This window comes from Molossus molossus, unplaced genomic scaffold (assembly GCF_014108415.1).
Source record: "Molossus molossus isolate mMolMol1 unplaced genomic scaffold, mMolMol1.p scaffold_m16_p_1, whole genome shotgun sequence".
Taxonomy (NCBI): domain Eukaryota; kingdom Metazoa; phylum Chordata; class Mammalia; order Chiroptera; family Molossidae; genus Molossus; species Molossus molossus.
Window position 1 is genome coordinate 86,622,431 of NW_023425344.1, and position 14,959 is coordinate 86,637,389.

The 14,959-nt window shown below is 39.5% G+C and overlaps 1 protein-coding gene across 3 annotated transcripts in view; it reads right to left on the minus strand.

Moving 5' to 3' along the window:
* The window catches only part of COL25A1 (collagen type XXV alpha 1 chain), a 512,404-nt gene extending 498,058 nt beyond the window's left edge, over positions 1–14,346 (minus strand). The window contains exons 1-3 of one of the 3 annotated variants that reach the window (XM_036266125.1): positions 13,869–14,331; positions 13,430–13,771; positions 12,245–12,314 (exon numbers count right to left, since the gene is read on the minus strand). In XM_036266125.1, the coding sequence (XP_036122018.1) occupies positions 12,245–12,314; positions 13,430–13,726 (367 nt within the window). In that variant the 5' untranslated portion in view covers positions 13,727–13,771; positions 13,869–14,331. Of the gene's footprint in view, positions 1–12,244; positions 12,315–13,429 lie in introns of all 3 variants that reach the window. The other 2 variants (XM_036266107.1, XM_036266116.1) reach the window with 2 other exon arrangements.
* Positions 14,347–14,959: the final 613 nt, after the last annotated feature.

Here is a 14,959-nt window from a genome sequence, read left to right on the forward strand (position 1 = left end):
AGCTGGGTCTCTCAAAGCGGTCTCTAAATAAATTTTCAGTACTATAATTTGAAAGGCCACTTAATATAAATCATACAAGTAATACACAGTCATACCAATCAGCACTACCCACACAGAACATGGAAGGAGATAGAATAATAACCATTACTATAGCAAAGAGTAAAATCTTTTTTTTTTTTTTTTTTTGCTTACCTAAAAACTACTTTCCTGTGCAGTTGCTTTAGGAATATAGAGGAAATATGTACTCCAGTGGAAAACTATGCATTGTCTAGAACACATCTTGTTGTGATTGCTGGGGTGGGGGGGGTGAGAGAGGGTATGGGGGACTTAATGGTGATGGATGGATGGAGACTCAAAGGAATTGTAAACACACTATACAGTGTACAGATGATGTGTTGTAGAACTGTGGAATAATAAAAAATGATTAATATATTTTTATGGCCAAAAGGATCCCGCTTACCTGATTCCGACTCTTTGGGAGCCATTTTAAAACCCTGTAAGTAGTTGCTAACATGCCAATTCTTTCTGAGTGAGAGCAACTTCCATTCCTCACTGTGGGTAAGTTGGCTTTGCCTCCATTTTTACATTGATGTCAATATTCTGCAACTATAAACGTATGTGTCTTTAAATTCTCAACTGAACATCTTACCAGTTCCTTCTTTAGTGACTTAGTAAAATCTTTAACACATGTTCATTTTATATCTGTACGAAAGTCTTAATTTTACCTATTTTGAAGATTATCTTTTAACAGTAGTTTTAAAGAAAACAATTTGTTACTTTTTGAAATTTGGGCGAAGTACTGATATTTACCATTATGTTGTTTTAATTATACTGCTGGATTTAATCTTCAGTATAGCTATTGCCCTGGGTAGGTCTAGAGTTCAGAGAACCTACGGGTAACAGCTCCTAACTGATCAAACCGGAAGCAAACAGTAAGCCAGGCAGTGTCAGCACTAGGCTGGAGGTAAGGTAGAGCTTCTATTTGAACTAGAGAAGGGGAGAGGGGATAGAAAGGAGAGTGGCCTGACTAGAATGAGAGTTCTTTAGTAGTCTAGAAGGTCTTCTGTTTCTGTAGTGTCCTAAATCCTTGGCTACATCCCAAAGACAATCCTGTCCACTCTGTTCCCCGCAACAGATCACAGCAGGACAATGCTTGTTCATTACGAGCCTGGCTGAGCATTGTCTCTCTGCCTATGGATGTGTTTGCTGTGTTCACTCTTGGTTTCTAGGGGTTCAAAGAACATTATTAATCTCATCACATCCTATAACCATGAATCCCATGTGAATATCCAAAATGCTAGTGGCAGATGACCACAATTAAAAGTGAAGACTTGTAAAGGATTAAAAATGTCAAAAAATATGATGTGTGATATACATACATATTGGGTAAATGTGACTGATTGTAAAGTTTTTCTACCTAGAATTTCTTCTTGAAGATTTTCTTCTTTATGCTGGAAACAAGGATTTTCTGCTCAAGCAGATGTAAGCATAATAGAGCAAAACACATTCTGGGTCTAATGTGTCCTGGGCTCACACACACAGAACAGAAAAGTGTACCTCAGACCTCTCAATTCAAGGATCTTTTTTTGTCATAAAAATATATTAATCATTTTTTAATATTCCAAAAATTATAATATACACTTTATCATCAACACACAGCATTCCTCATACAAATCAAGTATTTAGGAAAGTACACTCAGAAGTAACTAAAATGTAGAGCATTAAATAACTCTGCGCAGAAGGAAACTACACACAAGGACATAAAAGCCCTGGTTTCTTTACAGATGTAATTTCTCAATGTTAGAGCTTTTCGTTTATTAAAAACTTCCAGATGCATAACATATATAGTAGTACTAAGCCATGTAGTCAGGCTTGCTGCTTAAAATCCTAGGAAGTTGTCAGTGTGTCTGGAGGTTTGGGGAGTAAATTTAGGGGACACAGCTTGCTTGGTTAAACCTCTGTTTTACAGCTTACAGTGGCTTTGGTTGGAATATATGACCCCTCCAGCCTTTGGTTACTTGGTCAGCCTTCCTTTTTTTACTACTTTACTGATCATTGTCTTCTCTCAAAAGGCAAAGTAACTAAAGCAGTTAAAAAAAGAAAAGTCATTTCCTCTTCCAGACTTCCTGGAAGTCCATAGATTGAGATTGTGCATTAAGAAGAAAATAAATTGCTCAACAAAGCTCAATAACTTGCACAGATGCTGAGTCATTCTATTATCTGTCCAATGAGACAGCTGAGGAAGGTGTTGCATTTGGCGAAACCTACTGTCCACAACTAGCTACTCAAACAGTAAATAGCATTGCTGATGACAGTGGGCATTCCTTTCAATGGGACGAAGAATGCTGTCTTTCAAATTTCCATTTGCAGTACTTGTTACAGTATGATTGTACCCAGATTTACACGTCCTCTCTGAAATGTACTATATATATATATCATTCAATATGGGATAAAATGTTAATTCCTGAAGATTTTCCTATTATTATTTAAACACAGATGCAGAATTCATATGTTCTCATTGTACGGTCAATTTAAATTTCAGTACATAAACATCATCAGCTTAACACAAATAAGAATCAAATCAAGTGAGAGGGTCTCAAAGATCTTAGAAGCATCTTTAATAGCTACTTTTTCACAATATAAATTTCTACAAATAATACAATTTGGGGAATAGATGTTTTTCATATACTACTTTGCAACCTAAGTATTAACTATTAGTTTGAAAATCAGTTGCTTTAAATAAATATATTAAAAAGGCAATAAATTGCTGAACTTGGTAATAAAGCCCCATAATAATATCCAGAATTAAAGAATAAGTAAAAATAAAAAGGAAGAAATTTGAAAAAGAAAAAAACACAGAAAACTGTCATAAAAAAAAAAAAAACTATATTATGACTTGAAGGCTTAAAAAAATAAGTGGCTTTTAGTTGGTTTCCTGATGAACAGTACCATGCCCAGTTACATGGCACATTGCCTCAGTTTCTAGTGCTACTACTAATTATTACATCTCTTTTGCTGGACTAAATAACACCCAAATAATATCTCCTAAATAACACCTCCTTTCCTGGACTACTACAACCCATTAAAAAACAATATTATATTATAGTCATTTCTGGATTCTATTCATTTTAATAAATAATTTTGCTTTCACAGTACCTGTTAATGCTTCTAGTTAGAGAACTTTGGAGATGAGTTCTGTGTTGACAAGTATATGGTACCTCTAGCAGCAGCTGGGGACACGCTGAGGACTGAACGTCCAGTAATTTTCTAACAGTATCCTAATTTTCTAACAAAGTCTTATGATTCTCTGGAGATATCTCAGGGGTCATCATGGGGAAGGGAGGTGGGCAACAGGAAGAAAGAGCACAGAGGGTTTTGGCCTTTGTCCCCTCTGACCTCCGAGGTCAATCAGTGCGCAGCTGACATTACATCTGACTCCATATACTGGATTTTCTCATAAGACTTCTTTTTTTTTTTTAAGTTCAGCCTTCTTAAGAAATGTTGAGAAACCCCTGAACTACTTGATCTCCAAGATTTATATTAGTTTTAATATGTTTTGGCTCACAAAGTCCTCAGAGAAAATGTAAAAAAAAAGGCATGTGGATAAGAATATTGGTGTTGTGTAAAGAGATAAACCACAATAGAAGTCCTCAACCAAGTCAAGTTGACAGATTCTTATTATGATCATTATGAACTTTTATAGGGAACCTTCTATAAAAAACTCTAATAAGCCCTAGAGATACACAGATATAAACCAGAAACCCAGCCATGGAGCACATAAATGAGATCGGTAGACTGGACTCCCAATGCACTCCCTCAGGAAGTGGAACGCAATTATACCATGAGAACACTTAGCAGTCAGCACGGGGAGCTGCCCACCGGAGTCACCTGATCCTTGACCCACTTAACTCACTTGACCCTCAACCAGGTGGATAACCATCCTCAGAAAGGCAGTTATTTCAGCAGCTTGTTTCCATTCAAACTTCATTAGCTCTGACCTTGAGCCCTAATTCTTTCAGTAAAAAAGAAAAAGAAAAAGATTTTGTAGCATTCCAAAGTTTGCTGGCAAAGCCCTGGAATTTGTCAGCACTTCTAGCATGACTTTTAAGTGAAAAGATTGGGTTTTGTGTGTGGTTTGTGGAAATGTTCTACCTTGCATTGGTATCATGTACATCTAAAAAATGCCAGCTGGATTCTGGAGCGCCTGAGACACAAGTCGGAGTTTCATCATTCCCAGAAAGGTAATAAAGGTATCTAACCTTTCGTAGCTGCCAGAACTGACCTAACTCACAGGAATACTGGGAAAGAATTTTGTCAGTTTTCCAGGTATATCTAATTCTAGCGTCTTAAGGATCAAAAATAAGAATACCATTCTTGCCCTGTAAATAGAACTAAAGGAGAGGTACTGTGACATTTTTCTCTCCCATTAGCTGCTACAAGAGCAAAAGAGGCTGCTGGAGACTGAACCATAATAGAGAATCCCTCTGGCTCTCAAACCAGATTTACATTATAATAGTAACTAAAATACCAGGTTTGCCAAGTATGATGGTAAAGATATTTGATTCCCAGAGATTAGGAAATATGGGTGTTTTTTTTCCTCCTGCTTTTACTTTCCTTGCATATGAACTCTTTGGTAAAGAAAGGAAAAATAGGCTCTACCTCTGCCAGCACCAGGCTGCTTCTGGTTAAACAAGTTCTTACTCTCAATATCACCATACTGCCTAACTAGAACTGGCTACAATTCATATAATTTACTCAGCCACTTAGCTTAAATGTGAAAATTGTATTTAAATATGTGCTGACCATATTTCAAACATAAGAATAAAAACTTTGTATACATAATCCAGAAGCCTAGAGCTCCTAAAATCTAAAGTATTAATATCCAAATGAACAGGCAGTTTCAGGCATTCCTGGCATATCAGACTAAACAATCAGGCTAGGGAACACAATGAGAAAAATAAAGTATGTATTTCAACTATCATATTATGTAGTAACTGAGGTTAAAATGAGGACTTCAGATGAAATCATGTCAAAAGCATGATGGTGACTAGAAATGATTCTTTACTCTGAGAAATATAAAATTATAAGCACAAAATCCCAAACTAGTAAATTCAATTACATTTAGTTCATTCATTCTAGCTATTGGACTATCACCTTCAAGTTCATATTTGTGAACTAAATAACTAAATTTTTTGACTAATACAAATCTAAAATTTACCAGATTATTTTAAATATCTTAAAGCTGGTAGGTAGGACATTCTAATCTTCAAATATAGATGGAAGAAATTACTTGCTTCCTCTACAAATCTTTTCCATTGCAAACAGAAGTCAAGAGATAGAAGATAGCTAAGGAACTGGCAGGACACAGGAAGTCCCACTATGCAGCTCAGTTTCTCCTCCTTGTGGTCAAAAAGAGAAGGTGTCTGCCATCTGGTGGCATTTCTTCAGGGAATCCTATTATTTAAATGACTTACAGAATAGTCATTTGAAGGAATATATGATGCCAATGAAAAGTGATTGCAAGTGACTTCCACTTATTTCTGCGTCCCACTTTTGTGCATTTCCTCCTTTTTAAAAGTCAATTTTAAAATACTTTTTAGTGAAAGATTGCCGAATACATCCCAGTGAAACAGTAACGATGCATGTCTAAGGATTCAGTATGCGGGTATACCACATTCATCTCTAACATAATTTTTTTTTATCCTCACTCGAGTACATTTTTGCATTTATTTCCAGATAGAGTGAAAGGGAGGAAGTGAGAGAGAGAAACATCAACATGAGAAAGACACATCAAGTGGTTGCCACCACACGACCCCAATTGGGGCCGGGGACAAACTGCAACCGAGGTACCCAGGATTCTCCAGTCCGCGGGCCAATGCTCTAACCTCTGAGCCAAAAGGGCCAGGGCGAACATAATTTTTTTAAGTGTTAAATATTAAGGTGTATTAAACCACTTCATCCTTGTTGGCAAACCAGAGAGGGTGGGGCAGCTTCTGTGTTTAGCAGTCCCACACTGGCTACAGTCTGCAACCCAGGCTGACTCATACATGGTTTTCAATTCTCAGCTTCCAACAAACTACTGAGTAATGTTTACCAAGTGGAAGAATGGAATAAAAGCACTTTTTAATAATAGGTTTCAGATGGTTTCCATTCAAGATAACAAAGATTGATATTATTCTGACGAGTGTCTAGTGAGGTCCCCCTGCAACAGGAAATGCCCCCCTCGACTATAAAACAGTCCTGATTCTGGCATGTTTTCCCCATAAGCCCTCCATTTACCTAATCTTAATAAAAGGATGCCCTCCTTCTCCATTCCTAGACCTACATTTGACATTCAAATACTATTTTTTCAAATACCATGTAGTTGATTTTGCAGTTACAAACCAATCAGAAGCACAATGGGCCTGAGAGGCTATTTGTCCCTCTACATTCTTCTGATGAGCCAAAAAGAATCATCCCCTCTGCAGAATGTTATGTCCTCCTCTTAAATAACTTCTAGCTCATGGCAAAACAGAATTACTAAGGTGAGAAAGAGAAAAAGAATATTTAAAGAATTCATTCCTTAAAAACTGTTGGACAAGAGAAACAGAAGAGAAGCTAAGAAACAAGAACAATGCTTCTTTCTAGAGGCGATCTGTCCCCGGTCCTTTGGCTGACAGGCATTTTGCCAGCTGTCTCCACTGGACCAACTGAAAATATTACCCCCTAACTGTTGTGCTTATAGGGACTGAAACCCTGAACACCAATGCCTGGAGGCACTTTGATGTCACACTGGATTGTTTGGCCTTACAAGAGGAGGGGATTGCCTGCTAGTCTCATTTAAGTAACATTCATAGCATTTTAATGTGCTTTCTTTCTAAAAACCACTTCTAACTATTCTATACTTCACTTAACTGAAAAGATACACATTATGATGACCTGACTAGATATACTCTTTCCATCAGTGTGTGACTGACTAGGGAAAATGTACAGCATAATGAAAAACCATGTTAGAAGGAAATACAAGTTTTATAGGAGTAAGTAATTTATGTTAACAAGGCAATTTAAAGGTCTTCTCATGGGATGGGAAAGGATGCACAATCTTAAAGCTACAGCTGATATCTATTTCCACCCCAAATTGAGAAGATGCCACAAAGTCAGCCACCAGAGGCTATATTACTCACATTTATAAATAAGAGGGACTTTAATTGCCTACATTTATTCTTGTTTTATATACAATCATTTTCATAGGCTTGGAGGGTGTATAAGAACCTCAGAAGTTATGTGATGTATCTTGTTTATCTCTAGCTGAACTCTCCAAGAAGATGACTACCTGTGTTCCACCTCATCATTATCAATGAGTGTCAAAGGGCCAGGTCCTGTTCAGTATCCACCAGGCAGAAAGTCTTGACTCTCTCTGAACCCAAATCTCAGTTTTCAGGAGAAATGTAGAAGAATAAACTGCCATCCTATCTACCACTACCCTTTTTATGTTAAAGCCACTTTTTTAGTTCAGGGGGGTATTAGTGTAGGTAAACCAGGTGTCTGTGAACCTTCATCTGACCATAAATTCTTGGAAAGCCAAAAGCCAAGTAAGGCTATGCCAATCAGCTTTTCATCCATTGCTACAGCTTTATCTATAATCAGAAGCCAGATTTTCTCACATTATGATTTTCTCCCACTGTGAATTTCTGGGTTTTTCCCCAGAACAAATTTTTTTAAAAAACTATCCTTAGTATTTATAACATGGACAAAATTTTGATCACAGGCTCCAAAGATTTTCTTGGTTGCACCTGTCACGCTTGTAAATTCTTGTCAATTTTAAATAAATGTCTGTCATCCTCATTGAAATGTAAGCTCCCTGAGGGCAGATTCCAAGTCTGTCCATCCATCAGCATATTTTAAGAATCTAGCATGATATTTGGCAAACAGAAGGCTCTTTACTCCTAGAGAGTTGACAAATGCCTTTCAAAATCATTTCAGTCCAACACTCCTATTGAGAGGATATAAAAATTGAGTCTGTAAAAGTCATTCTTAAAAATGACTTGCCCCAGATTGTGTAACATGTTAATGACAAAGCCAGGATTAGAATTCTGAGTTCTTGATTGCCTATTCACAGTCTCGGTCCATCACACCACAGTGGTTCTTATACCTAATATCCTGGGCCGGCAAACACTACTGATGAGTAAGGCACAGAAACCTTTGTGATCTAAATATCATTTGGTTGGCTGCCGGGCTCCCAGTGAACCTTATCAGTCAGAACATAGAAGCCCTCCCATAATATGCCTGGTTTATACATACTTTATGTAGGACTCCAAGAACAGAACCCAAAACAGAATTCTATAGCAAGCAAAAAGCCAATTTATTCTCAAATATGAGGGTCAAGTTTTACAGAGGCCAAGACACAAATGCCAGCTGAATTTCCATGGTTCAGCTACTGCTGAATCAAATATTTTGCTAAATAGAGCTCCAATTTGTATGGTGTTTTTGGAGGGGTGGGGGTTACTTTGATGCAAATATTTTAAGAATAGAGCTTCTGAGCACATGAAAAAAGTAAATGTGAATTTTCAGAGGCAATGAAGATGATCTAAAATTGGATTATGATGATGACTGCCTGACTTTAAAAAACTTATTTTTTAATCTTTAAATTATACACTTAAAATTGGTAATTATTATAAATTATATTCAATAATTATTTTAACATTTTTAAAATATTAAAAATAAGTGTGTAGCCCTGGCTGGTTTGGCTCAGCGGTTGGAGCGTCGGCCTGCGGTACAGAGAGACCCGGGTTCGGTTCCCGCTAGGGGCATGTACCTCGGTTGCAGTTTGTCCCCGGCCCTGGTTGGTCGTGCGGGTGGCAGCCATTCGATGTGTCCCTTCACATCGATGTTTCTCTCTCTCTCTCTCTTCCTCTCTCTCCCTCCCGCTCTATCTGAACAAAAAAAAAAAAAAGGAAAAATGTCCTCGGGTGAGGATAAAAAAAAAAATAAGTGTGCAAATGAGTAAGTTAAAGTATTTCTTTTTGTGGACATCTGGTATCTAAACTGTAAAGACATTTTTAAACATCCCCATATTTTTTTAAGCCCACATTTTATCTGCTTTAATCCTGGTTTATCTATAAGTTTCCATAGTTTTTCCTGCAATTTTGGTTAAAAATAATTTAGTACACTAATAAAAATATCTTGGTGTAACACTGATACTGAGTTGTTTGCCTGATTATCTACATGAATTTTATACACACACACACACACACACACACACATGTTTAATTAAGCATAGTGCTCAAGTCTAAAACCTGTCACTAGTCATTGGGTTTTCAGCAAGTTACACATCTCCAGGCCTCAGTTTTCCCACCTCTATCATGTGTCCCTATGGACCAGATTAGAGTTAAATAGCATATAATATAAATAGTATATAATATAGTAAAAAGAATAGTAATTGCTATTATCTAATGAATAGCCAGCCACCAATAAGGCAGACTATTTAAATTATCATCCTACAGGGAAGATTTTTTTTTGCAGATGAGGAAATTGGAACATAGAGGTCATTAGTTTGAACAAGGTCACACAGTTACTTAGTAGCAGACCCAGGATTTCAATCCAGAACTGTCCAGCTCCAAAACCTATATTCATTCTCTATTCCTCACTAGACTTTGGGCTTCTGATTCTATCAGATGTGGTCATAAATCCTGACCTTGCCTTTACTATGTTAAGTTAGTCGCCTTCTGAGTCCAGTTTCTTAATCTATAAAATGAGATCACTATTTAACTCTCAGGGTTGTTGTGAAGATTAAATGAAAGTGCTTTCCCTATAACTAGAAACTATTCAATAATATTCTTTCTCATCCCTCTCCCACACAAACTCCTTCCTGTGTTTTAAAAAAAGTCTGTTTTTTAAAAAAACCTATGAATTCTATGATTTCCTTGTAGCCTACCTGGATAAACCTTACTGGAACTGAGTTCTAGCAAAAGCCATTAAAGCGAACACAAACAACACAGCATTAATCCTTTGCTATCAGTCCTTGGCTCTGTAACGGAGACTGTCAACAAGAGTGTCAACTTCAAGGGGTGGGCATCTGTCCACAGGAACTGATCGAGTTGAGGTCACAGACTTGTCTCACTCTGCCCTACAAACAGATGTCTGGGTGACAATTCTTAGTCACTGCAAACCATGGTTAGAGCCAAACCAGGTGGGAAGCACTGTATCTCCTTTCTAATCCTCTCGGGCAGCCTGTTCACTCCCTAAAACAATAACGCACTGACCATAATTCAAAATAACTAGTTTTCCCCAAGGATACTACTTTCAACATAATGTCTTTTTTTTTTTTATGAAAGCTAATTATTCCACAAACAATACAGAATGCTTCTAAAATAGTGATTTGTCGCCAAGAAACCTGTTTGATTCTGTGTATTGAAATGTGCACCTTCAAATATTTACCTCTCAAGTAACCTGGTGAAAACTGATGAAATGTGGAGCTCTAGTGGTGGCAAGAAAGTAAAGCAGCCATCAGTGAGGGCCAACAAAACAGCCAAGGAAATCACCATTTATTATTTATTTATTTGTTTCATATTATGGTGAAATCACCATTTATTATTCAATTAATATGTGAAGAAGAAAAATGGTTCAAAATGATCTTTGGAGATAATGTAAGGTAAACTCTAAAGGTACTACCTTTCTTCCAGATTACATGTTGGACCTCAACAACTAGCTTGTGTCAAACATCATGAAGCAGTTAAACGCACACAATTAAACAGAACTCAGGGCTGTGGTTGTCACTTTTCTACTTTTTACCCAGTTCACTGAAAATCCTATTAATAAAACACTAGTTATTTTTCACACAGCTAGCAAGAATACTGAAGAGAGAAAATGCTGGACTCTAAGTGGTATGACCATTGAAGTCCTATACCAACTGTTTGGGGAAATTAAATAATCCCTCCAAGCTGATGAGGTTTTTGCGAGTTAATTCCTGCACTAGAAAAGTGCTTTCCTTGAATTTCTGACTTCTGAGGTCTTTTCCAGTTTAAAACAACCAAGAATGAAACTTACAATGTCAAAACAAACATTAATGTTTTCCTGTTACCTAATGTACATGTCTTCTCAATTGAAAGGGCTTCATTTACAACAAAAATACAATTTCATGACGGTCAACAATGCAGTAGAACATAAATAGTAAAACATGTATGATGTACAACTTGGAGTTGACATTTAAGATTTCTAAACATGGTACCTGGTTTAGCTGTGTTATCATGAGGAAAAACAAGTTATCATGAGAAAAGAAATCAGAATATGAAAAAATATAGGAAGTAGCCTTTCCATATATAAGTATCTAAGCATCATATTCCTGAACATCACAGAAAATGTAAGAGAGTCACTTTTCCATGAGTGATGGTAAAAGAAACTAAATGTTCATAAATGGATTAACAGCATTTATCTGAAATAAATGTCTCGACTGATGAGAGTTTTCCATGGCTTTTATCAGCTGAATCCACTAGATGTTTTCCCATAGACATATTCCAAGGGCTTCTAATTGTTTGGTCTACAGATACCTGGCTCCCTAGCCTCAGAGGTCTATGAAGGAAGATTTAATGATCACCTAGAGGTTTCATTCATTGATATCTCTTTTCCACCCTTCTACTAATATGCTGTTATTAATATAACCCCCTAAAGCTGCTCAGGAAAAAAATGGTAAAAATATAAGAGCCTTTTCTGAGAGGTTCATTGGAATGCAGTTGTTTGCAATCGGAAGCTCAAGATAAAGAATTAATTTCCCTTAGCTATAGGATAGGAGAACCTTTCTGACAGAAAAAAATAAAAGCAGGAGAGGGAGTTAAGGTCATTTACTAACATAATCATATGTCAAAAGGAGCAAACGGAAACCTGTACTAATCCAACATTTGCCACCAGGGAATTCAGATTCTAACGTGTTCTGCAGTCCTTTTCACAGTAGATGTTAAAATTGAATAAAATTGAACAATATTTTCAATCTATAAATCTAAGAACTTCATCTTTGTACATCATCTTGCCACATTTTCCTTGGTGGTTATCTCTCTCTCTCCTTTGTTCTCCCATAACAGACCTTGGTATGCTGCTTGAAATAATATTTGGGGCTTTATTTGCCATTCTTTTGACTGAGACATGTTGATTTTATTAAAGTAAGTTGGGTCTGCATTCTTTCTTTACTATTATTACAGGTAGACTTGACAGACACAGGACTTTTGTTTTAAAATGCTATGGAGCCAACCTTGTTAAATAAGTTCCATTTTACCTGCTGGGCAGTTGCATTCTGAAGGTGCTTCTCTTGAGATTCTTATTTTAGCCATATGTTCATAGGATTTCTGCAGGGGGGGTAAAAAAAAAAAAAAAAAAAAGAAGAAGAAGAAGAAGAGGTATTATGAGTCATCAGTAGCATTGTAGAGAAATGGGTTTTTTAGGAATTCTCTGGCCATATGCTTGATTCACCAGCATTTGATAGCCTGCATAACTAAAGTTTACATATGCACTTGGACTTCAGTCAAAAGGTAACAGTACCCAAGCCCTAAAAAAAGAAAATGATCATTGACATGATATTAAGACTGCTGGAATTGTATAACATCTTTCTCCATTGTTCAACTACTACCACCCTCTCCCTCAGCTCAAACATATGTAGTCAGTGCAAAAACCTGACATTAACATGGTGCAGTTCTAGATTAAGTTTTGTTTTAAAACAGCCAATATCTTATACATGAAGGTCAACTGCTTATCATGTTGTGCTGCGACTACTGCCCAACAACCTCTCTGTTGGAAGAACAAGTTCCAGAAAACCTCCTAACTCTAGTCTAAAGCTGCCCCAGATGATGTAGATTACTTTAAACTCTCAAGTCCAATGGCTCTGCACTCATAAACACCCCTGGCACTGCATCTTTTACCAAATAATAATAGTAATAATAAGCTATTTTTTTTTTCTTTTTAAACATTTAATAGGAGAACATTCAAAGTAGGAAATAACTGGTTTTAAATCACCTTCAGGGTCATTTTACTTTCAAGAGTGACTATCATTTGTATATTAATAACACCTATGGTCCTAACTTTCTTAGAACATATGAAGAACATTAACAGATGTTATATCTGCAAGGAATATTCTCCACAAAATTGGGAAAGATTCACAGGAGACTTTGGGAAACTAAAATAAGATAAAATGCCACCCTGCCATTCTGGTCACCCTTCCCCCTTTTAAAGTTCCATATATGTTTAACATGCAAATATTCAGAAGAGTGGGGGGAGATGATACACATAGAGAGGGTGGTATCAAAGGATGTGCATATACAAACATATGCCACAATGAGATGGTCGCCTAGCATATGTGCACACAGCCACACCAAGTAAGCGGACAGTAAGGGTAGGCTGGTCGTATACAAGAAATCATGCCTGTCCAAGATGTTATCCACGTGCAAAATACCCCAGCTTTTCACACCTGAGCCAGAAGTCGCTCCACTTTCTCTTGCACCATTGCTTTGAGCTGATCCAAGCAATCAGGAAGCAGACGGATAGAAGGGTCCCCTTTGGCGGATTCGAGAGCGGCGATCCTCGCCTGGAGGTCGTTGGTTTTCACCCCCAAATACAGACAAGACATCACCGCTACCACTGACAGGAGGGCGGTCAGGGCCGCGCACGGGGGCACGGTCGGGGCACAACGCTGTCGGGCGGGGTTCGGGTCCTCGGAGCCCCGCTCCGGAGCCCCTCCTTTCCCTGCAGGTTTCTTCAGCAGCATCGTGGCGGGGTTGGCTACCTCCCACCCTCTACCACTTCCAATAATCTTAAAAGGAAAGAAAAAGGACGATTCCTCCAAAGTTCAGTCCGGTGGGCTGTACAACTAGTTGGCGGAGTGGGAGAGGGAGTGCGAAGAGAGGGACCCCCGCTCTCCTCAGCGCCGAGACCAGCAGTCGTGGACCGTCCTTCGCCTTCTTCTCCTCTCCTAGCTGGGGGTGAAGAGCACCCTCAGTCTAGGGACTGGTGGCAACAAGGTAAAAACCGGAATGAAACCCACTCGGATACCCTGCCGGCCCCCCAAAGGACGGACACTTCTGAGGTCCCCGCGGGTGGCCGCGCCGGGGCCCGGGGACAGTGGGCGAGGGCTGCGGTGGCCGCCGCTCCCCTCGCCCGCAGCGCGGACCTGTTGCGTCCCTGTGAGTTCGCCTTATTTCTACCTAGTCGGTGTTTTTCCGCTCGCCAACTGTTTCCCACCTGGACTCAGTTCCAGGCAAAAAGGGCTGAGAGCAGCGGCGGGAGCGCAGCGCAAAGGGCGGCCGAGGGGCAGAGGAGAGAGGAAACGAAATAACCCAGGAGCAAAAGCGAGCGGCGAGGCCGAAGTCGCGGCTGCCCCAAGGATCTCTGCAGCCTCTCGCGTGCAAGCCTTAAATACCCTTCGGGATGCTCGTGTGTGAGTGAGTGTGTGTGAGTGTACGTCTGTGTGAGTGAGTGCGCGCGCGCCCGGAGCCGACGGCCCGCCCCCGCCTCCGCCCCCTATCGGCGCGGCCTCGGTCCGCGGACCCGCGGCAGCGCGCCCCCTCCTAAGCCGGCCGAAGCCCGCCTCATTATCCTAATATATTCACCTTCGCCAGGCAGCGCCGGCCCCAAACGCCCCCTCCGGGGGCGGGGGAGCTGGGCGAGCTGGGCGGGAGGTTAATTAGCATAAAACATGCAAATCTTGGAGCGGCCGCAGTGATTGGAGAGGAGCCTGACTACCCCTCCCCCACACAGAGTAACTTCAGCGTCCAGAGGGCCAATGCTCCCGCCTAGGCTAGGGGCCGAAGCGGGGTTGGCTGTGGGCCAGGCGGCATCTCGGGCTAACAGGGACTGTGCCCAGCGCTCCCTCTTGATCGCGGTGAAATCTGGAGAATGGCCTCCAGGAGGGAAGAAGTGGGGCTTAAAGCTCTAGCTCTCCAGATCTTCACTCAAAAGCAGTGGCGAAAGCTCTTGGGATCCTACTCTGGGCAGCCTTCCT